Source organism: Schistocerca piceifrons, chromosome 11, assembly GCF_021461385.2.
Source record: "Schistocerca piceifrons isolate TAMUIC-IGC-003096 chromosome 11, iqSchPice1.1, whole genome shotgun sequence".
In the NCBI taxonomy this organism is placed as follows: domain Eukaryota; kingdom Metazoa; phylum Arthropoda; class Insecta; order Orthoptera; family Acrididae; genus Schistocerca; species Schistocerca piceifrons.
The window spans coordinates 144,037,592-144,050,400 of NC_060148.1; the positions used below are offsets into that span (position 1 = coordinate 144,037,592).

Genomic DNA, 12,809 nt, shown 5'->3' on the forward strand with positions numbered 1-12,809 from the left:
TACTTGTTAGAAATGTAAAGAGTTGTAATGTCACACTCGACATAGGTAGTTTGTTGTTCTGAAGTACCGCTTAGTCTTCATCCTAAAACCTTTGACACATACTGTTGGTGGCTGACACCTGCGTGTCCACTGAATTTCGATGCTGTAAACAGCAAATTTTCTTTGCAACTCAAGTTTTATTTTGGTCTTATTATCTAATTTATGTTTTATTACTGCGGTGTTATTATGTAGTAGCAGTCAAATATAAAATTCTTTGTTAGAATATCAGTTCTTACCAGTCAAAATTACACTAACTGAAAATTAGAACAATGAAAATTCCTGGGTTTTCTTCAGATTTCCTGAGACGTGTACACCATGCTTGTGTCCATTCATGTGGCTGTACATGCCAATCACATATGCCTGCTCACAAAATGAATACCCTTCCATGTTTGAATGGAGCATACACTATCTGTAATACATGTACGCAATGGAAAAGTTTAAGACAGACAATGTAAACAAGTCTCTGGCAAGAACACTATCTATGATATAGTGAGTAAAACATGTGCATACATAAGCGAAGTTGTTCAGTTGTGCCTGGAGAGCCACTGAACTTCGACTTTTAATCATTAACTCAAAAACGAAGGATTTTCTGCCATGTTTATACAAACATTTCTCCTTTTTTGTGTGTAAGGAACCTGTTCCCAAAGTTGATAAAAAATACTTTTGAAACACCCTGTACATAAATGCCCATCCACAATTCTCTTTGCTTATGGTGAAAGTATTGTAATCATGTCTAATAGATAATCTTCAGTACTTGAAAATGTAAAATATATTTTCTTGAAAATTAATAACTGATTCTTGCAAATGGACTGTCAGTGAAATCAGATAAAACATAGTGTATGCGATTCAGCACTGCACAAAGCCTGATCAACCCAATGGAAATAATACTTAAATGTAAAAGAAGCTTCTAAATTCTTAGATGTTTGTAGTTCCAAAATCTTGAACTGGAAGTCATATGTTGCATATGATCTTACAAAGAGAGCTCCCCAACAGTGTGATCACCTTTTTGAAACTACCTATATGGTAATGTAGGTTAAGATTCCAGGTATCACACACTGTAGCCATACACCCAGGTGAGTCCTTGTTTGCGAGTGACTGATTGTGGGAGGGGGGAATTCTGAATTTAGTGTGATACTCAATAGCGTTAAAAAATTTGCATTGCATGGAGTGGTCGCATGATGTAATGGATACAATGGTTTTGCATGTAGGTTTGAATCTCATTGAGTGCAGTAAGTGGTTTTTCTAATAAAATGACTGATCATTTTTATTCAATTAACTGATTTAAATGTAATTTTTTAATGCCATTCCTTTGTCACATAATTTTAATAGTATCAACTTCTTCATTTGCTTTCATTTTTCTTCCTGTCATTCTTTCTCCACCTGAAATCTTTGTTCATCTGTTATTAATTCAATTTTTTTGTGTTTTTTTTCTTTCCCATTATTGAGTCATTATTATGTCATAATTTTTAACATTTTTATGCAGCGACAGCAACTGGTATTGTTTATATAAGAATATACAGCCTACAGTTGCAGGTTAACTTTACGTTTACATAGGTTTCAACGTTGGTAATAACGTCTTCTTCAGAACCTGCAAAAAGTTAATATAATAATGTGCTAGTAAATTATATTAGATATGGTCATCCTACAGGATGCAACGTGTAGTACTTAAAAGAATTACAAATTCTCGAGAGTATTGCACAGAATAATGGCTACGATCCAAAGATAGTGAGGCAATTATATCATAAGAAAACGCGAAAAAGGACGACAACTTTAGTAAACACAAATACACAAATACTCAAATCCAAGATCAGACCAAGAAATTGTTGTCGGTTCCTTATATAGGTAATGTCCCCTACAAGGGCGCCTGTCGAAAAACTCAGGTTTTAAAATTTCCTTCTCGACGAGTAATAGTTTAAAGCGAAATTTGGTTCATACCCTTGAGAAAGACTGTGATAAGTCAGCGAAATCAGGCGTATATAAGATTACGTGTGATGATTGCCCGTGTTATTACATAGGTCAGACAGACAGAGTTATAGCAGTAAGGTTTAAAGAAAATCTTCCAATAAAGGGTGTAGGAACACGGGGTCAGCCTTTGCGGAACATCTGGTGCAAATGGCTCATACACCTAAACCTTAGGTGACATAGAGCTACTACATCATGAAGTTAAGGGCTATAGACTCGACGCGCTTGAGGAACTACAAATGTATGCACACATAATTACAAATAGAGGCAATAATTTACTGAACGATCAACTGTATCTAAAAAATAGGGCATACTTCGAAGGCTTCCAGCCTATATTAGGTTTACAATAATTCATAATGCATGTGACCATTACAGTTTCTGTAATTATAGAAGCTTTCCCACAGATGTTCATACGAGATTTGGTGGTCAGTTTATAAGGTTCTGTAGTAGAATGTAAAACGTAGTCATGCTGGATACAGCAATTAACTTACAATAGTAAAGTATAAAATTAATTCATAGCAAACATGTTGTCTGACGCGTGCGTAAAAAGAGTACGATTCTATACGTCTCGCACATGCGCGCCGCCCTCCGTGAGGCAGACGCCCTCGCAGTCCGCAGTCTCTAGTCAGACGACGAGGCCCATACGACGGGCTTAAAGTGAATTAACTACAGCTTGTTTAATAGAAGTGACAAAACCTTATGTTTATGCATCAAGTTGTATAAAGTTGACTTAAGACGTGGCTTGTTTTAGGCAAACATTTAAATAATATTTTATAAGTACGGGATAGAAATTGCCCGATGGATACTAGAATAGAAAAACGCCATTTTATGCGCTCGGGGGTGGGTTGAATCGGCCGGGATGATGATGCCTGAAAAAGTTGCCTTCCGGAATATGTTGAACTCTATTTTAGCATCTTTGATAGTCAACGTTAAATCGTGATAATTTAGTGATCTATCAGCTGATTCCAATTCTTGTGTGAATTTTATTTTTTCATGTAGACTGTTAAACGTTGCGAACATTTGCTTTATTCCTTCTGTAGAGTTATTAACCAGTAGAAGAATGTCATCCGTGTATCTCGCATAAAAGATGATGATGTTCACTAATTCCGGGTAATTTCAGAAAAAAACCAACTCCAGAAAATTTATAAAAATTTCAGACATGACACATGCAAGTGGACTCCCCACAATATTATGAAAAGGATAGATTGCTACTCACCGTACAGTGGAGACGCTGAATCGGAGACACGCACGACAAAAAGACTGTTAAGAAAATAAGCTTTTGGCCAAAAGGCTGCCTTCTGAATTATATAACATACACACATTGACTCAATGTCTCACCTATACGGTGAGTAGCAACCTATCCTTTTCAAAACAATGTCATTTATAAAACACACTAATAAAAAAAGTTTTTTTTTCCACATACTGCATGATTTGTTGTGTTATGTTTAGCCATTTACCTATCCTGATTTTTTGAAGTGTTGATGGACTCTACAGTTATTCTTTGTAACTACTGGCATAGCAAACTATTGAGAACATTGCACACTGTCAACCATTTAGTCAACACTAGTACCATACCAGTGTATGTGTGTAAGCAAAAAAATTCACAATCTATTTCACAGAATGCTGTTCTCCTCAGATTGACTTGACAGTTGAAAGATCTGCCAGCAATGGCCACCGCTGCCAAGCCGATCATACCTATCTCTATGAGGCAGGACATGGTGCCTAATTATTAAATACTTTTCGCTGGTGAGTTTGAGATCATCGTAATACTGTTATATAATCAGATACAGCACACACTAAACTTCATCACAGGCATGTGGTGTTTCATGTGTCTTTCTCTATTTGTGGGATCATACTTTAATCCATCATGTTGCATTTGTACCAGTAAATCTCGCAGCCTGAGTCTTTAAACAATCTAACTCCCGTGTATCAAACAGCTTCAAATGTCTGATTACTTTACAAATGAGTTAGTGTATTTAACACTAGAAATGCCAGTTTTTTTTTTCCAAACTGCCATCAGGGCCATAATGTCCCTCCGTTAGTAAATGCTTTTACTGCTTGTTCTTGGTATTTTTTATTTTAAAGGATGATTTTTTCTGTAGTAAGTAGTTACTCTTGTTGTCTATTATTTTATTTAAATCTGAACATGAAATATTTTCATGCTTTTCCACCGCATCAAATTTAACATGCAAATACGTGATTGTTAATTATTTGTAATATCTTGGCAGAACCTCGTATTTTTATAGAAATACAGTAAAGTCAAAATCTTGATGCAAAGAACTGAGAATTATTCCATTCTTTCCTGGGTTCTTCATGACACATTATAAGGATCATATTGATATTTTTGAAAGCTATGGCCTTGTATATATCCTTCTGAGCTTTCTTTGTGCACTAGGCTGGGTGAATTTCATCTTTACCGAACTGAGCATACATTTGGAATCTTTATCAACAGATCTAGTATTTCTGCCATACTCATTAGGTTCTGCATCCAAAAGATGAGGAAACGAACATCAACACTTGGTTGGAAACAACTGCTCATCTACAGAAATATATGGACCAAGAATGTACACGTTTTGAATCCCATCAATACATTTTGCTGTCCACACTTCAAAGGAGTTCCAATATTAGTAGGAACCAATTCTCACTTCATACCATCACGAGCTCTGTACTGAAAAATCATATTAGTCAGCATATTTTACCTGAATTATATCACCTTTCAGCATGTGTGTGGGTCAATACTGCATTACTTAGCTTTAGCTGCACTCTGTTCATCAGTGTTAGCTTGCAAAATGCCAACCGTAAACAGCACTGCCTTCACTACCACGAAGCATTGTGGTATAACCACCTGTTCACCTGTAACATTACAATTTGGTTGCCCTTTGGATGAAGCAGTACATAGAGATATGTGAAACGAGTATTTTTGATGGAATTAACACAGCTACATTGAAAACTGGGAAAACAAAAATATGCAATTTCAGACACGTTTTATTTCTTGGCATTTCCACTATTGGAAATTCATGTGAATCTTCACTGCCGTTCCTTGACTCACCTTACTGGAGTTTGCACCACAATCAGAATCTGTTGAAATACTGTCTACATATTCCCGAATCAACATTTCCGCCGTTATTTATCGAAGAAGACATCTGTTCATCCTCCCCGAGACAAAGAACCATGTGGCACTACTTCACATGGTCTGTTTATTCTACTTATATACTGTTTTATTTGATAAAAGAGGCCACAATTACAGTTTCATATCTGCACTGCAGCAACAGACTCAATAAAGGCTACAAGCAATGTATTTGAGTTGGCAACAATGACTTTATTCAATGGAACACGAATGTCACTCTACCGGTTCTCTCAAAAACTGCGGAACTGATGCCACTGACTTATTTCACAATCAACTAGGCTAAGAAATTTTAGAATTCATGAATTCTCATCACCTCCAAAAACTATTACGGGGGATGTGGGGTTAAACTTTTATTATGGAACAAAACTGTCCGGTAAGTGGGTCTAGTGTTAACATTTGATGTTAAGCATGTAAGCAAGAAGTATTTTAACAAATATTTATACATCTTATCCCCTGAACTTTTACATTGAATTATTTTACAGATATGTTCAGTGGTATATCTGGACACTGTCGGCAAAATAGCTGGCCATGCATAAGCACACTTCCGCCACGGGCCAGTTATACAGGTGCCCGACAGATATGGCCCGCCAATCTGAGGCCCATGGTTTTCCACTAATGTGTAGTCCCCATCAATTGGATCCAGCCCTCTGATCTACCCGCAGGCTGAGACCATTCTCGTGCTGAGGCAAATCAGCGGATTTTTGCGATTTACCCCCAGACCCAGGACTGCCGTGCATGCTCCAATTGGAAAGGTGCCACGGGCGACAGATTTCGAGAGTTGCGACTGTGTCTAACCACAAATACACTGTACAGAGAGGCGTTTTATAGGTACTTTATTTATTGTACTATATTTTTGCACTTTGAAAGTAATTTATATCTTCGAGAGAAAGTAGGGGAGATTCTAGCAAAGCATTTGTGGCAGTCACTGGCTGTTTGAGCCTTTTTACAGTAATCTGTAATACCTGTAAAATAAAGGACATAAACTGGTACGGGTAATAGCCTACAGCAATGAACATAGTACAAGTAACATTTTATTGGCACTCATTATAGTGTTGATTTATACAACTCACCCCCTCCCCCTTCTACACATTTTTCAAGAGACCTTCCTTCTCTGAGATTATTTATGAAATTATTATAGTTATTTTAAATCCAACATTGCAGCTAAAACAAAACGTGTATTTTTTCATAAAATGCATTTCACTTTATTAAAATAATGTATCATCAGTTGCCTGTAATGAAACCATTTACAATCTGGCTTGCTTCCTGCATCTAAAAATAGTTCCTTACAAAATATCTTGATGCTATTTACCATATATTACGTTTGATTTTTGCTCGTCTCAGGAAACACTGTCTGCTTGCATCTTTCTGAGGTATTACCTTATTTGGCACTGTTGTTAGTTTTTATAACACTTTAATTCCCAGTGGGAATAGTGTCTATAAATGTTTCAACCATCTCCTTGTATGACCTACTTTATTTTTATTTATTACATTCTTGTTTGCATAATGTCAATCTGTCAAATTTTACAACAAGGTATTTTGTAGCACAAATTTTTTGATGTGGTCATTGGTGCATCTCCTTTCAATAGTTGTAGCAACTGAAACTTGCTATCACCCAAAAACCACACATTTCTCAGTGGCGAATTTCGAGTATCACCTACATTTCTCTGGTTGCCATGATAAAATTTACTTCTTTTGACCGAACAAAGCGGACTTTACACAATGTTACCTCACTAACATGCTAATGCAGTTGCAATTGTAATAGGATACTGAAACAGTGTTTATTAAACAAGGAAATGAGGACAAATCAGGTCAAAAGCTTACAAGAAAAAAAAAAAAAGCACATACTCGGTATAAATACCAAAGTGTAATTTCTTCACTTATCTTGTTGCAAAGCCCACACTAATTCGCATTTCACAATCTATCGACGACTTAAAAAATTACATCATTCTGTCGCAAAAGTCTGCAGTTACTCCTATATCACAGTAGATAAGATTGTTCTAAACATTTATCAAATGCCAAAATAGCACTCAAAGAGGAGACTGTTATTTGCCAAAATCTTGTTTTGATATCTCAACCCTTTAGTGAGTAATGAGGTATGTTATGAGTATTTCATTTCCTCATGATTGGTGACAGAGACCTCCTCCCAAGCATAAAGAAAAATTCATTGTGTTAGCTAAATTTCATATGCACCAAACACAAATTCATAGTGACCCCTATTTTTCATTGCAAAATATTTTATATTCAAGCACTGCTTTACTTATATGCAAAATATCAAAACAACTATAACCATTAACGAAATGACAGGCACTTCATCATGAAGCTGATATATAAAGCTATAACTTATTTAATAACCAGTACTTTCATGAGAGGAAGTGCATCTGCACTATACCCTGCAAGCAGTCGTGAGATGCGTGGCAGAGTGTACATCCCATTGTACCAGTTATTACGGTTTCTTCCCATTCCATTCACATATGGCGAGTGGGAAGAATGGTTGTTTGAATGTCTTTGTGCGTGTAGTAATTATTCTATTCTTATCCTCACAATCTGTATGTGATCAATACGTACTTGCTCAGCATAAACTCTCAGGCTTGGCTGAACAAAGCCCTTCACAGAAATCCACTTTTGTGTGTGTGTGTACCTGCTGAGATACTGGATCAGCAGCTCCCAGAACTGTTGCTAATGTTCTCAAGGTTGTGCCTCCACTAACACACAAGCAAGAATTGCAGGTCTTCAAAAACTCACCAGAAATCTCTGTGTCTCATCACTAAAATCCACTCGTGTATATCTAGCTATTGTGTTATGAATAGAGTTAGTAGTAAAGAGGCAACAAATTAAAAATGTCACGTGTGACATTTGAGTACTACTGCACAAACAGCAAAAACGTTGTAAGCAATAAAAACTTTAGAAATTTTCACATGTTTATCAAATACACAATTTAAGATGTAAGTCATGTGTTATACATTGGTTTCAGAGTAATAAACTGAAAACAGCACATTGCCATAATCACTAATAGTGTGAAAATGATTTACTGTAATCGTGATACTGCCAAGGTAGAAACTTGATAATTAGGAGAGCCCGATACATACGGGAACTCCATTAATACCACTGACACACCTCCTCCCACTTACCTTCTTCCCCCTCCTTCCCTTCGGGATGGATATACCGGCAGCGCCGCCCGCGCCTGCAATTCGAACGCAGGAAGTCGCGGCACACGCTGCTCTCCTCACCACCAGATGCATCTCCGTCCGAGCCCCTGTCTTCGCCGCGTCTCCGACCGCCGAGCCCTCCGCCGGAGTCACGGTGGTCCCTGGCGTCACGGTCCCTGTCTCGTTCGCGCCTGTCGTCGTCGCCGATACTCACTCGTCTGTCTCCCATATCGCCGCCTCCGCCGTCGGACTTTGAATCCGATTTCATGCCACCGGCCACTTTTGCCGGTCTCTCTCTCCTCTCCTAAAGTTTTGGTAACAAACTAATGGAGCCGTCTTCTGCTCTCGTCTATAATCGATTGCCGCCGTGTATTACGTGGCCCGCATCTGGAACGGGACAGAAGCACTAAGTACGAGGATAGTCAAAGTTACTGGTGTCTATTAGCACTATTTACTAACCATTAGTCAACAAAGTGAGCCGTAGACTCGGCCGTAGTGGGAAATAACACGGTCACAGGGCAAGGTAGAGCTGTGTTGCAGTCGAAAGTAATGTGCGTGTTACTTCTCAGAGCTAACACAGAATGAGATACACAAAATTCTGGAATGACTTTCTTTAATTCCAATCAATGGTCACAAACAATTTATTTGTTATCTTAACTGGCATGAAAGAAAGGAATTCTGTATACACAGAACTGGATCATTCTTTCTTCACATCTACGTCACAGCCCATAAAAGAAGTAAATTCCTTCACAGGCAGCAGTGGCAGCTTGCCATTAACATTATTAATAATTTTAGGTTTTCCTGGCACAGCAAAGTTTCAAATATTTTCGGATATTCAGTTAGGTAGCATCATTGGGGTGATATTTTGGGTCAGGAGTCCCCAGATGGATGGCTCTGGGCACAGGCTAGATGCAGTGGTGAAAGAAGCACGACACGAGAACTCGATCCAGTGTCGTCGGTCACACTACGGCTGACACCAGATGTGGGTCTTTGCCAGTACGACGACAGTGCACGGCCATCCTCTTCGACTGCTGCCACACGAGCGGATTTCCACACAGGCTGCCACTGTGCTTTGACCGTGCTCAAAGCCGAGTCCCAGGCCTCGCCTAATTGAAAATTGCTTCCTTTATTATTTCACTAGTTTCAATTAAACAAGGCCTGGAACCCAGCCTCGAGCATCAGAGCCCAGCAGCAGTCTATACCTGTGCCCGGTGCCACCTGTAGCGCGACTGAGGACACCAAATTGAGACCCCACGTTGCACTTCCCCCACCACTGCACCGGGTCCACACCCAAAGCTGGCCGACTGCAGGCAGTGGGGGACCCTAAAAGCAGTGCCCAGCAGAAGATATTCAGCTACCAGGAACACCCAAACACGGCGAGCAGTCACCTCGCCAAAGTATCGCGCCACACTGGTGACGCGAACTTGCCCGATACCATCGAGAATTACTCCAAGTCATTACATTTACTGATGATACGAAGGAGGGGAGGGACTGTAATGACAATGTGCAAGCAAAATGTAAAGTTGAGAAAGTCAACTGTGTGCAAAAGAAGGTACGAGGACCACAATTCTGAGCATAACAGGATTCGAGTTCCCTCGCCCGCTGAAGCAGAACGAGCACGGTGCACTCGACACGTAACTGTGTGGACAAACATATTATTTTGGCAGGAATTGCTGTGATATTATTAACAATACAAAAAACAATAAATTTGAAGTTTCTACAAACTTGCTGTCCTACGGAACTCGAGTTTTGAGGTTAGCGAGGGCATTCATTCAGAGAAAAACTGATCTGTCTATGGGATTCAGTTTTAAAAGTTGCCACAATAAATAAGTCACACATGAAAGAGGCAAAGCAGTTTTAAAAAATGATGCTACATTAAATTTCTAAAAAAAAAATTAATTTCAGCAGGTGGTTTGCTGAGACAGTAGGTATATTTGTACACATTAAACTGCAACTAAATAGCCTCACAGTGGTAGTATACGAGAACTATTGTCAAACAAAAATGCCGGTCATTGTTGAATTATTGCACTGTACAAGCTCGTAGACACAAATGTGTAATATGTAGATGTGTAAAGCGTAACTGCATTCCACTTTTACAGATACTAGGGTCTACACTCTTAATACCTCCCCTTCAGTTTCCCGGGCATTAACACACAATGGTGCTATCACTGGCCACGTCTTCAGTTCCCTTTTCCAGGAAAACTATTACTCGTCAGTTTGGCGGCACAATAAAAAGAGCTGAATATTGCTACTGTTGTCACGAGCCTCCGGTTTAAGTTAGGCAACCGTAAACAAATGGACCACCAGAAAAGAAGGCACAGGGCTCAGGACACGCCTCCAACTTACAGAGTGATTCAGCATATTCCCTTAAGGTGCATTTACATTTGTGCCCTAATACCTAGTCACCGTGCAACTGTACGTGCCTCCACAAGCAAGCAGAGGCATATGTGTACTTCCATTAACATGTGTACACGAGTGATTCCATTCACACCTAGAGAGAAGCGTGCACGCTGCTAATGTGACGGCTGAGCAGCCACCGTGTGGCGGTAGGTTCATTTACCAGAGGCAGCCAGACGTGCTGGCAAAGCGCACCAGTCAGGCTACGGCATAAAGGCTGGCTGAGGACCATCAAATATTTCTTATAAAAAGTTTTTTGTAAGGAATAAAACACACACACACACACACACACACACACAGAGTAGATTCTAAACATTTACCATGAACAAGTCCAGATCATGAAAAAATGTGTATTTCATCTATCTCAGAAAACATGCAATCGTAAAGATGAGTTTTAAACTGAAGAAAACTTTACATTAATAAAGCTGGAACAAACATCAAATTAATATGCTTATAAAGTCCTTCAGTGTATATTTGCGATACTGTGGACTTCATTCCTACGACTGGTTTGGTACAGCTGTCCGATCTGTACAAGCCTCTTCTTCAGCGAACAATTACTACAACCTACATAATTTTAAAGCTGCTAACTGCACTCATCTCTTGGTCTCCCTCTAAAGTTTTTAGAAACCCCCCACTTTCTGTCCAATACTAAATTTGTGTCCCCTTGATGTCTCACAATGTGTCCTATCAACTGATCCCTCCTTTTAGTCAAATTATGCCACAAATTTGTTTCTCCGCAAATCTGTTCAGATCACCTCGTTGCTTACATGATCTACCCATCAAACCTTCAGCATTCTTCTGTAGCACTACATTTCGAAAGCTTGTATTCTCTTCTCATCTAAACTGTTTACCCTCCATGTTTCACTTCCTACACTCCATACATACACTTTCAAAAAAAGACACCCTAACACTTTTCACGACCAATTTTCTTGCCATTGCCAGTCTGACTTTTATATCCTCTCTACGTTGGCAACTTATTTTACTGCCCCAATAGAAAAACTCATCATTTCCTAATTTAATTCCCTCAGTGTTGACTGAGGTAATTCAACTATATCCCATTACTCTTGTGTAGCTTTTGTTTATGTTGTGCATTCCCTTCAACGGTTTTTCCAAGTTCCTTGCTGTCTCTGACAGAATTACAATGTCATTGGCAAACCTCAAAGTTTTTATTTTTTGTCAATAAACTTTACTTCCAAATTTTTCTTCTGTTTCCTCCATATATTATTATTATTATTATTATTATTATTATTATTATTATTTAACTTGGCAAGCTCGCAGACTGAAGTATCAGAAAGAGTCCGAGACATCTGTAGGGCCTACCCTTTATTGTTGCTTTGATGAATTCAAATCGGTGGCTAACCCAGATATGTTGGGAGTTGAAATTTGTGAAGCATAGAGGGTTGCAGTTGCTGCATCTGCCACATACGAGAATTGGCTGGCAGCTAGTGAAGAAATATCAGACAACAAATGTTGAGTTCTGATTCATTTTAAAAATCAATACCAATGTACATTTCTGCTAGAGTTTTCAATGTTCTTTTATTTGCCTAACCCAACAGATCTTTGTACTATTTGAAAGCACTGTTCAATTTCACAATGACAATCACCCAATCAGAGAGAGAGAGAGAGAGAGAGAGAGAGAGAGAGAGAGAGAGAGAGAGTGAGTGTGTGTGTGTGTGTGTGTGTGTGTGTGTGTGTGTGTACGCACGCATGCACAATGAAGCACAGTATTAAACTTATGATGTAAACAGCATCATTGATAAGGATTACAATTTTTCCAATGGGTTAGGCTGTGTAGAGTATTGCAATAAGTGCTCGTACACTGCACCAATGTGCCAGCTGACCTGGAAGAAATTTACTTCATCGCAACTTACTGATGTGTGCAAGGCTGTCGATCCTGAACAAACTGTGGGGTACAGACATGTATTGACATATACAATGCATCACTTAAAGCTAAGCACCAGGGAGTTTATGATTTTGTGACAAAACATAAACTTTTGACCTGAATATAAAAATTCAAAATAGTTTCTCAAAATGGTAAGACGACGGCTTAAACCGGGTGATGCGATTGCAACACTTGATTGTGCAGAGAATTATTCTCTTTATTGTCCAGGATGCTGTCCATTATTGCTCTCTCTGTC

At 38.9% G+C, this 12,809-nt stretch overlaps 1 protein-coding gene across 1 annotated transcript in view; it reads right to left on the reverse strand.

The window, feature by feature from the left end:
* The window catches only part of LOC124719821 (zinc finger CCCH domain-containing protein 10-like), a 123,326-nt gene that overhangs the window by 105,595 nt on the left and 4,922 nt on the right, over positions 1–12,809 (reverse strand). Inside the window, 1 exon segment of the mRNA XM_047245010.1 lies at positions 8,243–8,661. Coding sequence (XP_047100966.1) covers positions 8,243–8,542 — 300 coding nt within the window. The 5' untranslated portion in view covers positions 8,543–8,661.